A 15736-nucleotide genomic window follows, 5' to 3' on the forward strand; every position below is an offset into this window, starting at 1 on the left:
GTAAATAATTATTTGACTCATCGGCTCTATCATAAATCTGTGCATATAATGTAACTTTATATTATTAAAATTTATTTTGCAATTAAATAATACATTAAAATGTTTTTATGGACACTTCGTAAGTGGCCATTACTAAGATAAATACCCCAACTTGGAAACATCAACAAGTTAAATATTTGTAATATTATAAATATTTGTTTAGACAAAGGTTAAATAAGCACACTTTTTGCAAATTGATAAAAAATTTGTCTATGTATGTTGTATGTTCTGTGTGAAACGTAGTTGTCGTTAAAGAATTCGACATTTAAATATGTATATCTAAAATTTAGTTATAGAAAAAGGAATACTACAAAAAATTTAGCTGCCTCACAAAATCCTGGTTGTAGCCGATGTTAAATAGTTTAAGTCAAGTCAAATCATTTATTTCAATTAGACCACCTAAAATGGCACCTTTGAACGTCAAATAAAATATAAAGAAGATTCTAGTTGCCCCTTCCAAAAGGTAGTTTCGTGTGGAGAAGAATCGGCAAGAAACTTCACACTTACTCTTTTAAAATAGGTTTACAATATTTTGTTTACATTAGTTAATTAATTAGATGTACTCTTAGAATAAAACTACTATACTAAAAAAGTTAGTATACATGTTCCTCACATATTTACAAATATCGAAACCGTAGAATAAACATTAAAGAGTAATAAAAATAATATAAAACACAATAAAACAGTGTGTTATATAACATCTAAATTATGTATGTTTATTCATCTAAAGTTGTATAACATCTAAATTATGTTCTTTATAGATCGGTCTCCTTCGCGATGGACAACTTCTGGCACAGGACTCCCCTACAGATATTTTACGAAGGTTCAACTGCGATACGCTCGAGGATGCATTTTTAAAGATGGCGTTAATTCAGAATGAGAACAGCAGAACGAATAGACGACGATCGAGTGAGTAACCTATTTGAATAAATAAAACAAAGTCGTGTTAGTTATAAGTATAACTCAAGATTGGCTGGACCGATGTTAGTTATCTCTTTTTTTTTTTATTGAGAAAAAGCTTGCCAACGCTCGCCACACTGACACATTGGTAAAAAAAAACACAAAATACAATTTTAAATGTGACAAGCACTTAAAGGCAAACATGACATACAATCAAAAATCTCTTTTATGGTAGATTCTTCTCCGCTCCGAATGGCAGAGTAAGTAATAAAATATCGGAAAAGTTATGGAATAACAATAAATTAATTAATTAAGTTCAGTCAGTTCATTAAGTCAGTTCAAGAAATTCGGATCTTGAACTGAATGAGGAGATGCATAACCAGGCTTTGATCTTGATCGAATACATGTGTTACCTCATCAAAAAATTTTGTACATCTGAAAGTGCTTCAACATGCAGTATCGCAATATTGGCGCTAGAGAGAAGAGGCCTAATGTGTAAAACTGTCATTTTTCTTTCGCAATTGCAAGCAATAAAACATTTCTGTATTTGCAAAAAAAGTTATTAATCCTAAATTAAGTTTAACTAAAGTTAACGCGATATTATTAGACTGTTAGGCGGAACGAAGTTAGCCGGGTCAGCTAGTAACAAAAATATATAAATAAATCATAAAGAGTATGATTTATACACATAATATGATAGTATGTTTTGTTTATGTCTGATTTCGCAAAATTTGTTACATTTCTAATATTGACTTACTTGACTTAATGTCCTATGGACGGAACAGAGTCCACAGTGAGCTTCCACTTTGTTAAGCTTCACATTTTACCTCGCGTCAAGTCTATCCGGGTTTCTTTGCGTCATCTGCAACTGCCAGGTTATCTGGAAGGCCACGCTTCCTTTGTGGGTTCCAATTAAGGGCCTGATGGCTTATTATTTTTTAATATTATTACTGGATATGTACAATCGAATACAAGCGTCAAAGATGTTAAATTTTATAAAAGAACTTGCGATATGATAGGAATTTATTAGATTTCATTAGTAAACAAATACAACAAGATTTTAATATGTAAGAGGATTTAAATAATTTATTTTGCAGGACACGGAGAATATTTTATATAAATGCGCATTGTTTTTGCTCTTGCATCAGTTAGCTTACCACGTAATTCTAATATCGATTCCGATTTCAATATTCGTTTTTATGTAACGTAACAGAGCCTGTACGTTCCATTATCGATACTAAGAGCAATTCCGATCTCATAATTTGTTATTGTTCGGAGGGATTCCAAAGTTGCACGATTAGTACTACGGATATTGGTAGAACTATATCGAACTTGCAGCAGTGGCCAAGTGGTTTCATCTTGCGAATGTCATCACTCAGGTCGTAGGTTCGATCCCTGGCTGTGCACCAATGGACTTTCTTTCTATGTGCGCATTTAACATTCGCTCGAACGGTGAACGAAACCATCGTGAGGAAACCGGCTTTTCTTAGACCCAAGAAGTTGATACCGTGTGTCAGGCACAGAAGGCTGATCACACAAATGATTATGAAGCAGATAGAGAAATCTGAGGCCCAGACCTAAAAATATTGTAGCGCCACTGATTTATTTAATTTTATCTCTTTAATTTAACTTGCATTCTAAAACGTTGGAATCGCGTCGCTAATGGAAGCTACAGAGTAAAGGCCTCGATAATGAAATCACTATTGTGTAATGTGGTAAGTAGGTATGTTGGTTGCATTCCAAGGCTAAGATTTAGATACAAGTCTCAGGGTAACATTCAGAGGCGAGACTTTGTACTCTCACGGACGGTAACGCTTTCAAACACGTATGTATATTAAATGTAAACTTGAAATCAATCGTTAATTACTCGGGAATTAAACGTATAAACGCGTTGTAACGTTTCGTCTAATTAGTTAAATTATGTTGTAACTGGCGCTTCCGTGTACTGTTAACGTACGCAAATTAAAGCAAAATTGTTTTTACAGCGCTTAGTTCATCCCCGGACGTGATTCCAGAGAGCAGTATAGTTAACGATAGCCGATTCCAGTCGACTGAAGACTTTAATGTTGTTACAAGCAGTCGAGATGTAAGTGTTACCAGATACAACAATTTGTTTAGCACCTACGAACAAGTGGACATGGGACAAGTTTCATTTTTGGGAAAAGCAATTTGTTTTTTAACGAGGTGAAACTGCACTTCCTTCGTCTGTTGAGCTGGGCCTACATTCAGACGCTTTTACTTGTAAGAGCGAGGCCAACTAAAACACCTCACACACACACACAATCACCCAAATTCACCAACACATTAAACCCATACTTGATACACTTGAAGACATTAGCTCTCATAATCGTTCTACTCCATTCCTGTCGCATTTAAAACGTGGAATTAATTGCGCTAAAAGCAGTCTTATTAAATATTGCAGGTTTTAACTAAGCAAGAAAATGGTGTAGAATTAAAAAGTAAGAGGACTGGACGGTTAAAGGCTGTGTTCATAAAGAGTATACAACAGTTTTCAAGGCATCCGGGGTATGTATGCACACTTATATACTTAAAATACAGTTTTTTGACTAAATAATGACAAAACATTAAATAAAACCATTCCTGAGTTCCCTTAATTCTGTTACTAAAAAGTCACATGGAAGCAATTAAAGGGATATTCAAAATATTCTTCTTTATTAAACATCAGATTTTATTCGAAACTGAACCGTTTTACTGTACTTAAGCTGAAGTTTGAAAAGTTCTTATTGTGTATATTTTTTATATGGACTTAATACATTACAATTGTTGTATTCGATTGATAAAGAATTTAGCTTTCTTTTTTGTTTCTTGTCAAAAGTTAACGCCATTAAAAGTTCCATATAAATTAATTGTAACTGGCTGGTCTAATTACATTATTGACATATTTTAAAAAAATCTAAAAAGAACTTCTGAGGGAATCTTTTGAAAATCGATATAGTGCAGCTTAAATTTCCAGTTAATCACTGATTCCATTTTTAACATTACAATTATTGAATATTTTCACGTAATCCTTATGAATATATTTATAATGGAATCGGATCACGTCACATCACTCGCTTTCCGTAAACTGATTTGGAGGCAGACGTGTACGGGGTTATTAACTAGACTTCCTATCGTATGGATATTCCCTTTGGTCATCGATCAATTTATTTTTACAAAATAGTCATGTACTAAAGCAATTGTTGGTAAAGCAGTAATGTTCTATATCTAATAAATATAATTCTCGTGTCACAATGTTCGTTCCCATACTCCTCCGAAACGGCATCACCGATTCTTATAAATGTTTTATGCATATTCAGTAAGTCTAAGGAATAGGACAACATCTATTTTTCATCCTAAAAGATTAGGGTGGGCCCACGGCAAATTTTAATGTTTAATTTTTAGACAAAACTTTTTGTTTGACTTAGGTACTATATTAGTATTTTCATAACAATTTATTCATTAATTTCTTTCTTTTTAAACGAAGGAGGTTTTATTTGATTAGATTTTTTACATTTTCGTTGTTGTTGAAATCCCAAAACTTTATAACACTTATATTTTTCAGAGGACTAATATTCTCAATACTATTCCCAATGCTACAAGTGATGGCGTTCTACAGCGCTGTTGGAAGAGATCCGAAAGGCCTGCACGTCGCTGTGGTTAACGACGAAGCAGCTTCTATACCAAGTACGTATTATAATAATACAGGCCCACACGTTTTTGAAGTTATACTTCTTTTGGCGCGATGGAGAAAAATTATGAGAGTGAATTTTTACGATGCGCGCGCACACCAATACCTAAATCGAATGAAAATCGATAATAACTATGTTCAAGTTGTATATTCTAGTATTTTTATATTTAGAACACGTGTTTCGTAACAGTACAATTAAACAGTGTGAATAAATAAATATTATTTTGGTGTTTTTATTAAATCAATTTCATATACGACGGTGATAATAGTTATTTACTAATCATTTATTATTTATTAGTATATCTATATAGTATATATTTTGAATATTAGTGATAAAACTGATTTGAATAAACTGTTTTGAGTGCATTTATAGATTTGAGGTTAATTGTCGGTATGTATAATTTATTTACATCGTCAATTATTTACATAAAATCTTTTTGATTAATTTTAATATTAATTTTAACGTTTCTCACTACGACGTTAATCACTACTGCATTTTAGTTTTTTTTCCATACGCCAAAGAAGTATAACTTCTAACGCGTGTACATAAGTACACACTCTTTTTTTTGTATGAAGTCAGTGGGGCAATGAAGCATTGAATTTGATTCATTTTTTTTAGTTCCCTGTCTGACGTATTTTATTTTGTCTACGGGTGACTCCCATCTGTCAAAACACACGAGAATCACACTTAAGAAGAACTTAGAAACAACTAAATCAGAATCTCACTCTAAGACATATCAATTTCCTCGCGATTACTTCCCAGATCCAGTGTTATTTATGTATATAGAAGAAAATTTAAATACACAGCTGGTATTCGAACTTCAGGCATCACTTAGCTAACACAACTAAAATCATTTAATTGCTAATTCTTTTCAGTGGGAAACGAACTATGTAAAACGAGTAACCTAACATGGGTGGCAATGAACGAAGAACAAATATGTGAATACCATATGCTGAGTTGTTGGTTTGTGGACGAAATGGAGAAACGGGGAATCATTGCGGTAAGTAAAATCAAACACACCACTACACGCAATACTCGTCGAGCGAGTTTGCTTATCTTGCCGAAGCCCGTACAATTTATTTGAAGAAGTCTATTAATTGTGCAATTATTTAATCGTCGAAAAAATTCGTATTCGCGTTTAACAAATTTAAAAGAGCATTAAAGATAGATATCAGAATGAGCCTAGTAGACGTAAATTGGGACGGCTGATGGCGACGTGTATCTCGTTCGTATATATTAAGTTTCTTATGTAAATAAATACATTTTTTTATAATGAGAAATAAAGTTCTTCAAACAATAAGTGCGAAAGTAGAATTTCTGAGCGTAATGCAACGCCAACTAATATACTATATAATAGCTTAACTTATTATTATGACATTGTGTTTATGTTATTATATGACTAAATGAAAATTAATATGACATTAGCATGCCTATTTTTATTTGGCTGATTGGCGGATTTTTATATTTGATTTTTATAATTGATCGTTCTTTCTTGATCCACTTTCATGCAAATAAATGATTTATTATTATTATGCCTGACACACGCCGGTAACTTTTCAGGTCTAGAGCTCGATCGACTGTTAAATTGTCACCTAGACAAGTCCATTGGTGCACAGTTGGGCTTCAAACCTACGACCTCAGAGAGTCGCATTCAGAAGCTTCTAGACCAACACTAGAAGAGTCTTAACACTCATTTTATTATTAATCTATGACAAATAAAAATGAAACATTAAAACTTTCGCTTCGAGTTTTATTCTCACGATTATATTTCAGTAACGCTATCGTATTAATTGTTTTTAGGAGTACTTCAACTCGACAGAAGAGGCCAAAATAGCCGTTGCAGCTCGGACTACGTATGGAGCTGTTCATTTCCCATCCAACTTTAGTGCCGCACTTGCCTTACGAATCGCAGACGGATACGTTGATGATGATATAGTAGAGGAAAGCACTATAGCTGTCTGGTTGGATATGACAGGTAAAAAAAAGTTTATAATTCTTTAATATTCAGTTTTAATATAAAAAATATAATTGTAATAAAATTATTATTAGAAGTAGAGGTATAATTATTTATTAGTATTAATTTCTTTCAAGATTATGTTATGTGTAAACAAATATTAACTACTTGGCCAATTTAAATGGAATTGGCACTGATTCTTATTGTTCGCTCTTCGCTTTTGACTTGCAAACTGGTAGTAAATGTAAATTAATATAACACCTTTTCTGTTGACGGTCATAAATGTAGGTACTTAGTTACCTATATGAATAAAGTTATTTTGAGTTTAAGTTAGTTAATCAATTGTCACAATTATATCGGCTACTCCGTAAAACCAATAATTATTCACCAATAATTCTAAAATCGTTCACTAGTTAGGTGTTATTGGTGCTCAACCTTAGTGACGTGATACACGTCAAATACAGGAGAGTCTTATAATCATCTTGTCTATTAACACCACTGTTCATTCGCCAATAGATAGGAAACAGACCTATTAATGACATCTTTGATTACAACAATTTACACAGATCATCAAATCTCGAATTTCCTGAAACGGAGTGTTATGAAGACGTATGAATCCTTTACCAAACGAGCGATGTCTGCGTGTGGAATCAATGAAGATCTAGTACAGGTATATTTATTATATTGTGACCTATTTAAATAGTTTAATCGTTTATTAAAACCTAAACATAACATTAAACATACAGTATTAATATTTACCTACAATTTTCTTAATCTACATAGTAATAATAAAAAGAAAATTAAAACAAATTTAAAAAGTTTGGTCCTATTTAAATATTTTGTTTCATGTTTAGTTTAGATCAACCTTTCTTTTATTATTAACTAACGTCCAGCGGTTTCGTACGGCTAGTTATTATATTAAATATGTAATAGACATATATACGATTTTGTAGATATTGATGTCTTTTATAAAACTGTAACATTACTTTCCTCAATTATTAATAGTTTTCACAGCGATTTTTGATTGTATGTTTTTCACACCTTGGGTTACGAAAATCTATATTTTTCATGTAGATACCTAACTATATACATACAACTATATATATAATAACTTTTTGAATATATACTCGTATATGAACCATGATGTAGATCAGAGTGGTCCAGTAGTTATGGAGCATATTCAATGAAAACAAACAATCAAATCTTACCTCTTTATAATTGATTCAATACTCTAACCAACACTAAAATTTATTATACAAAATCGCTAATAGAATCAGCGGATAGAGAGATTAATTTTTTCATATTAAGTATCAAGATGATAGTCATACTATAATGACGTAACAGGGTAATTCCGCACTGCGACCTCAAATCTTCGCTTTCCGTTTCATATACTCTAATATTAGGTCTTAATTTTTCTCTTTCCCTTAGCTTCCTGTGAGGATGATGACACCAATCTACGGGTCATTAGAACCAGAGATGGTGTCATACATGGCACCAGGAGTCATGATTACGTAAGTCAAAGATTTATCTTATTAAAGGTAACGTACTTTTGCTAGTTTCAATTATTAATATTACCCTGTCCCAGGATTGTATTAAGTTTTAAAATACCAGTAAATTTTATAAAGATATTTCCCTGTAATAAATGACGTAATTAAAGCTGTGTAGTTTAAACACCACGTACAATTAGCACACTAAAACAATTGTGGTCAGAACAGATTAAGTAAATATCTATAAATATATGAAGAATGTGAGAAGTTGGATGTTTTTACTACGTAATCCCGACTTTATATAACATATTACAATATATCGAAGTTTTTAGAACTTATTACAATTTATTTTTATACACGAACCCAATATTGAGAGAACTACATCGAAATTGCATACAAAACCTTACAAAGTACTTGCTTTGACTATGTGCAAATATTATTTCAGTTTCGAGGCTGTTAAAGTCCACAACTAGTAAATAAATATTGTTACTTGTGATATTTCTAAAAAACTGTTTTAGATATAATAGGAATACTTTTCCAGGATTATTTACTTTTTGCCGGCTATTGTAACATCTACGCTAATGATATCGGACCGTCTCGATGGTGTTTGGGAAAGAAGTGCAGTGGCGGGAGTTCAGCCCAAAGAGATGTTGCAGGTTCACATCACGTTGCAGAGCGCAATTATTGTTTTACAGGTATAAGCAACAAAACGTCATTTTATTAATGTAGGAATTTATTTAAATTAACGGTTTATTGGTCATATTTTTGATTCCTTGGCGTTTAATGATATTGCTAATATCGTCAATGTGTTTGAAATTTATACCCATTAAACCAGTTATACAATCCAATTATTAAGCTAATATTAGGTGATTTTAATTTTAAATTAATTGATTTTAGAGTTTCGATCCTAACTATTCTTAATCTAAACGTTAAAAAAACATGAATTTTTCTTACAAATTAATATAATAACGTACTTATTTAGTATTCACATAATTTTTTTTTGTCATATAAAACAAACTTATATCAAGTTAAATTTTACATCAACTTAGATTTTATTAATCATATTTATATTTTTTTAGACACTTGAGATGATGGTACTAGCGTTCGTCGGCTACGCTCTTCCATTCAAGGGGTCCATAGTGACTTGTGCCATTCTGCTCTTCCTCCAAGGTTTGGGTGGAATGTGCTACGGATTCCTCCTCTCAGTTCTGTGTTCCAGTTTCACTGTCGCGTTCTTCGTGGCAACGGGTAGCTTCTACCCCATGATATTGCTTTGTGGTAAGATTGTTCATCTCTATTGTGTATATTATCTTAAAATCTTTTCTAGCAACAGGTATTCGGCGAACTATGAAAGGATTCCCGTGTGTTTTGTTTGTTCTTTTAGTTTAGAATATACTCTCAAAGATAGCCAATTCCTGTACATGACAAACTTGTAAAGAGACAAATAAATAAACTTTATTATTATTTATTCCAGTGATTTCAAAATATTACGAAGCATACGAAGGCACATATTGGTCCTTCTAAATAGATACTTATCTATGTTTATTTAAATAAAAACTATCTTGGGAGTTTTAATATTGTATTGAAAAAACCAATGAAATCAAATGATCATTATGCAATTTGCAGGGTCTTCTTATATCATAATTATATACTAAAAACTCACGTAAATTATTAATTATTGAGACTATATTTAATATTCTTAATTTCAGGTATCCTCTGGCCTTTAGAAGGTATGCCCTGGGCCCTCAAACAAGTAGCTCTCATGCTACCTTTCACTCTGCCCTCTCGATCATTGCGAGACCTCATGGAAAGAGGGTCCGGCATCACAGACTACAACGTCTACATCGGCTTTCTTATAAGCATTGGATGGATCATTTTAATTTTGACATTGTGCTTCTTAAGGCTTAAATATAGGAAATCGTAAGATCGATTGTATGACGTTTTTTAATAGACTGTATTCGGGCGAAAGTGCTTGCTTGGTACCAATTTGTAGGATAGAACTTGTACGAAATAAGCTTCGAACAGTTTTATATTTATATTTGGAACGTTTGTAAAAATAATAATTATTCTTATAGTGGTACTGAGTAGAAGATTTAAAACTGGCTGAATGGGTTATGTAAAAGTTGGTACGTAACATACATAGGTCGATAAACGATCTGCAAACGGTGCAACAAACATGACAATTAGAGCACACTGGGTTTAGCCAAAGGCAGGTGGCACATCTTGGCAGCATTTATAGATTAGATCTGGGTTGCTGTACATAGCTTATAGGTTAGAATCTTGTATTTTCATAACAAAAAAAATGTGTACGAAGTACGTAATTATGTTGTATATTATTGTACTGTTCTGCTCGTAAATCTTTAAAATTGTATGAAATATTATTATATTGGAATATGTAATAATGTACAGATTATTGTAGATTTACTTCTTTCTATAGTCTATAACAAACAAAATAGAGTATATTTTGTTATTTGTTTAAAAATTGCTCAAATAGGACTATTGACAAATTGCTGATAAAGGGCCTTGTGATACATTTGTGATGTAGGGGATTTAATTAATAAATAAAATTTTTCTTGTATATGCAGTTTCATTTTATACTTTTCAACTCTGAAATTAATAATACACTTGTAAAAAATATGATGTAAAAAAAGAATTATCTATTAGCTTCCGCTTTAATATGCTTAGTGTTTAAAATAATTTCATATTAACATTTGTCAACAGGAAATGTATTATTTTTTGCAAAACTTGAAGATACGGAGTTGGAACTATTGTTTAAAACAAATTATCTTGTACTAAAATGTTGTAAAATAAAAAAAGTGTGTGCGTGTAACCTTTACGCGCGATTGAAGTAAAACTTCTTTGGCATTGACGACATATATTAATGAAATGATTAAATATTAACTTAAATAATAAATATCAAATTATAATTTAATTATATTTATTATTTATGTGCTTTACAAAGATTATTCAAATACGAAGGTTAGATCAGCACATGTCAATATAACCTTGTTATTGAATATTATAGAATGTCGCAATCGTCAGAAAATTTATTATTAATTTACTTATTTTAAAAGTAATAAATCAATAAGTATATTTAGAGATTTTCAAAAATATATAAAAACGGATATGCAGATATAGTTATTAAATAAAACAAATACTCAGATATAAAAATTTATATTATAGGAAATATTTTGGATTCAACAACGTCCTTCCATCACGCGCCTGCGCCGATATTCGACTAATGGCACTTAAAAATATATTTGTGACAGAATCCACACTACAATTGTCATTAAATTTGGTTAAGTAACATGCTTTGTCAATGGGGAAGACCGCTCGTCCCTTATTAAATAATTGCATTATGATTTTGACGCGGACGTAAGATGGTCGTATGTGTTACCTAGGCACATTGAGCTCAATTAGGGCCAAGCATGTGACCTTTTAAAAGTGATGTCAATCCCGTGTGAATCTTGCATCAAACCAGGCGCGCGCTTTTCGTTGTCGTCAATACGCCAATACAAATCACATATCACATGACTGTTGATCCATCGAGCAGGAAAGAAAACTGTTTTTTTTTTAAATCACTGTTCGCATTATTACCTAGCTAATCTAGACTTAAACTAGCACGCATCTCGCAGACATACGATGTTTCCGCTATACTACATTTCCATTTTTACATCGGGGGTCGAAGTCAATTCCTTAATTGCTTTCGAAGCAATAAAAACTTAGCTGCGAAGGCATAATTAATTTTTTTTTTCACGATAATTATCACACAAATATCACTATCTATCGGCCGATACGTAGCGGACAGCATAATGTAACTACAATGCGCGAGGAATTGACCGAGGCCCCTAATAAAAAAAAAACAAAATAAGAAAAACGATCAAAAACTACTCCCAAACGTAGCGTCGTAAGTGATATACGTCTCATTACGCGGGAGATTCAAAACTGAGCTTCACAAGACTACAAGTGCTTCATCGGCCACAAAATCAACGTACAATAACACACCAGACTAACTTCTTAAAATTATACAATAAAAAGGCTTACAAAAAAATTAATTACGAATATCGATGAACATAATTTTAACACGAGTACAAATCGTATATAATAACTGTACAATACAATAATACAATTGTGACGTTATCTCATCAGGCCTTCACAACATTCGTTCGCTTATTTACAATAACTATCCAAGCTTTAGACGAATCACAAAATAATAAGTAATTATGCCCGATTAATCCCATGATACGATTGTGATTTCAACAATGTTTTAAACGGTTACATTCCAAACATAACAAATACCCTCTAAAGAAATTTTTAAGGTTTCATTCGATCGCAAGCTCACGAGTTTCACAACGCCTAATAAAAAGTAGAAAATAAATAAAGAACGTTAACAACTACGTCCGGTAAGGCACGGGCCCGACAGTTCACTACTTCACTGATTACGTATACAAATCCTTATCGAGCCATTTAGACCGCTTTCGGGACAGTCCATTCTCCAACAAAATATTACTGAATCAAATTCTTTCTATCCAAAAACAGCAATTATAAATTAGGGAATGTTTACATCTATTTTAACTTTGCAAAAATAAACTTATTTTAAAAAAAGATAGTCCTAGACTTACTTGACCAAAAAGGACTGTCCGCAAACTGTCACCATCATCCTCCCTTTCACATTTCTTCGAAAAGAAAGAGACCACTCTATGTGAAACCTTTCGTAGAATAACAGACCTTACAATTATGACGCTAACTTAATTTACCGATTCTTATTTCGATACTAATCTCGGTTGTAATAAATAAGTTCTTAAGTTAACAAGCGCTTCGTTATCGCCGGCCATATTCTCAATGTACAATTTTAATGGATTTTGGCATAGATGGAACCTTCAAGTGTGGTGCTATTTTTATTACCCAGTCAGAGATAGATTTCATGAGAATATGGGATTGGCAAATAAAAATGTTGACTTTCTATTTTAACCGAATACTATATTTAGTATCAAACTTTTTGGCAAAACATGAATGACGCTTTAAAAACAGATAATTACAACTTTTGTGGAAATACTTAACTTTATTCGTAACGCACTAATTTAGCCTAAAACTAACCACAGACATGACACTTTCAATATACGAGAAATTGTTCGCGGCTTTTCTCGACATGTATTATTTTATTCTTATAAAATAATCGATTTTCAAAATACTAAAGTAACGTGTCTGCGGCGAGCTGAGGCTCACTTAAAGCCGGTGGTGTTTTATACAAAACGGTTTGGTTATAATTGTTCGTGTTTCATATAATCTCCAAGATAGTTGTATCGTTTGTTTTGACATTTTACCAGTTTTTTTGCAACTTTTGCATTTTAATTACCTTTTGCTTTATTACGTAACGTATTTGAGGGGGGGCCATTTGTAAACCATTTGTAAAAATTACGATGCGGGGCGGATATTGAATTACGCGTTATTGTTAATATTATTTTCGCCTTTCCAGTACTTTACACCACATAATGGTAACTTTTAAGGTATAAAGAGTCACTAGGTGGTCACGAAACGTTTTACTATACTTTGGTACAGAAAAACGTTACGGCGCGTTACATGGGGGGGGGTCCAATAATCTACAAAAAATTGCGTGACATAATACTTGAACGCTCCCTGTAGCCAAACACATATACAGACATTTTTACAGCTGTTTGGTTTCGGTTTCGTATAAACGTTACTAAAAACTAGTCGTTTTATCAATTTAAGAATGTCATAAACAGTACAACTACCTCAAAGATTAAAAAGCAAATACTAACAATAATATATTCGATTCTCCTACTTATTCTATCTTTAAAGCGTTCGGGGCGATCTCAGATCTGAAACTAATCTCAAGTACACACTCAAGCACGATTATCACAATCGAAATTTAAAATAAAGATAGAAATTCGTACGAATTGAAGTTAAAAAACAACTGAAATTAGTCTAGTTTTCGTCAAGAGAAATAATTATGAAGACAGTAAAGTTTTTTTAATTATAAGACAAAAATATAAAGATGTGTTACAAGAGAAGATAAATAGTTACTTAAGTTAGATTACTTTTTACATTCAGTTAAAATAATAAAACACTGATTTAAAACAAAATTGGGAAAAATTGGCAACATTCGACTTGAGTGCGAACACAAGATTCGTTCAATCTCGAGATATGGACTACACGTTTGGACGCAAATTTTAAACAAAGCGGTTATGGCGGTTATATTTAGCATTTGTGTACTGAGTTTTACATTTATAAAATAAGGAGAAATTAAAAAAAAACCGAATACAATTTAACTTTTCCTACTACCACGGAAACTTTGTCTCCGATTTATTTTAAAAACTTGATATGAACTTTATACGCTTCTACCTAAAAAATCTTGATTAAAAATTAATATTTAGTTATAACCAATATAATCTGTAAAACATCCTGTATATAAAACTCAGTACAAAGTATACATCACGTGAGGCCCGGGTGCTCGGTTAGCTTAACTTTAGCCACAGTCACTTTAGCTACGGTAACTCGGTTAACGGTTGCCATAGTTACCATAACTCTAGTTACGGTCCGATCGGTAACGATAGCCTCCGTTACGGTAGCTGTACTAACGATAACTATAGATACGGTAACGAAGTACCCAGTTACAGTAACTTCGGTAACGGATTCTTCGGTATCGGTGACGCGCTAGTACTTATCCTGGAAGATGAAGAGATTGTTGGTGGCGGCGACTGCTATGATGCTTTCGTGAGGATGCCACGCCGTGTGCAGAATCTTCTTGATGAAGTCGAGGCAGTCTACGCTGATTTCATCCTGGAAAACGAGTTATTGAATTTAAAAATATTGATTTTAAAATTAATAATTTATTCACATAATTAATTTCAATACAAACCTTCTTCCTCTTAGCGGTGGTGGCGACGCGACGCGCGCGCAAAGGCTGTCTCGGTCGAGCCGCGGCCTCACGCGACGCTTCAAGCGTCAGCTCGTTACGACGACCGCCGCCGCCGCTACGTTCGAATATTCTGAAAACATTATTTATTTAGTATGGATTCTATGTCTCTTTATTATATGTAGTAATTGGAGGTCTGTGGCCTATGACTACTCTTCAAGGAAACTAGTAAACTAATTACTCTTGTGTATCAAAAGAGGAAATGCTATCGACTCAGGTTTGTCAAAGCGCCGAGTATGACAAATACATAATAATAAGGAATTAAAATTTAGTCTGAATCTTGACTGTGTATATGCCATAGGGTTTGTCGTTCATCTTTCATATATTTAATTTTATATAGTATTTTTTCTAATATATAACTAAACAAACAACCTTAATTTATTTTTATTAAATCACACAAACCAAAAAACCGACTTTGTTTTTTATCCATCTCTTACATAACAATTAAATGAATTGATAGTTAAATCAAAAGTATTTAAATAAATAAAATTGCCTTTAACATGCAACTTAAAGAAAATCAATCAAAAATCAAGAACTGAATAATGAGATAACGGCGAAAATATTATATACAAGATCAGCAAATCTAATCAGTATCTTCGATAAATTCGTCAAAAAATTGATAGCAGTTAAACTGTCGCTCTTCATAAGTGAACTTTAAACATCTTTGGGAAACTAAACAAGCAATTATTTTGTTCGCATTGTTCTTATGTAAAAAACTTAATCTGATAAT

The 15736-nt window shown here is 32.4% G+C and overlaps 2 protein-coding genes across 7 annotated transcripts in view; one reads left to right on the forward strand and one right to left on the reverse strand.

The window, feature by feature from the left end:
• The window catches only part of LOC125063537 (ABC transporter G family member 20-like), a 40705-nt gene extending 30058 nt beyond the window's left edge, over positions 1–10647 (forward strand). The window contains exons 6-16 of the mRNA XM_047670033.1: positions 801–948; positions 2925–3025; positions 3362–3465; positions 4502–4623; positions 5504–5628; positions 6429–6603; positions 7149–7252; positions 8011–8093; positions 8611–8764; positions 9149–9347; positions 9779–10647. Of these exons, the coding sequence (XP_047525989.1) occupies positions 801–948; positions 2925–3025; positions 3362–3465; positions 4502–4623; positions 5504–5628; positions 6429–6603; positions 7149–7252; positions 8011–8093; positions 8611–8764; positions 9149–9347; positions 9779–9993 (1530 nt within the window). The 3' untranslated portion in view covers positions 9994–10647. The remainder of the gene's footprint in view (positions 1–800; positions 949–2924; positions 3026–3361; positions 3466–4501; positions 4624–5503; positions 5629–6428; positions 6604–7148; positions 7253–8010; positions 8094–8610; positions 8765–9148; positions 9348–9778) is intronic.
• A 2951-nt stretch (positions 10648–13598) lies between these two features.
• LOC125063119 (protein phosphatase PP2A 55 kDa regulatory subunit) overlaps positions 13599–15736 on the reverse strand; it is a 33951-nt gene continuing 31813 nt past the window's right edge. For 3 of the 6 annotated variants that reach the window (XM_047669346.1, XM_047669344.1, XM_047669345.1), the window contains 2 exons: positions 14950–15079; positions 13601–14870 (listed from right to left, as the gene is read on the reverse strand). In XM_047669346.1, coding sequence (XP_047525302.1) covers positions 14745–14870; positions 14950–15079 — 256 coding nt within the window. In that variant the 3' untranslated portion in view covers positions 13601–14744. Of the gene's footprint in view, positions 14871–14949; positions 15080–15736 lie in introns of all 6 variants that reach the window. The other 3 variants (XM_047669341.1, XM_047669343.1, XM_047669340.1) reach the window with 2 other exon arrangements.

This window comes from Pieris napi, chromosome 3 (genome assembly GCF_905475465.1).
Source record: "Pieris napi chromosome 3, ilPieNapi1.2, whole genome shotgun sequence".
In the NCBI taxonomy this organism is placed as follows: domain Eukaryota; kingdom Metazoa; phylum Arthropoda; class Insecta; order Lepidoptera; family Pieridae; genus Pieris; species Pieris napi.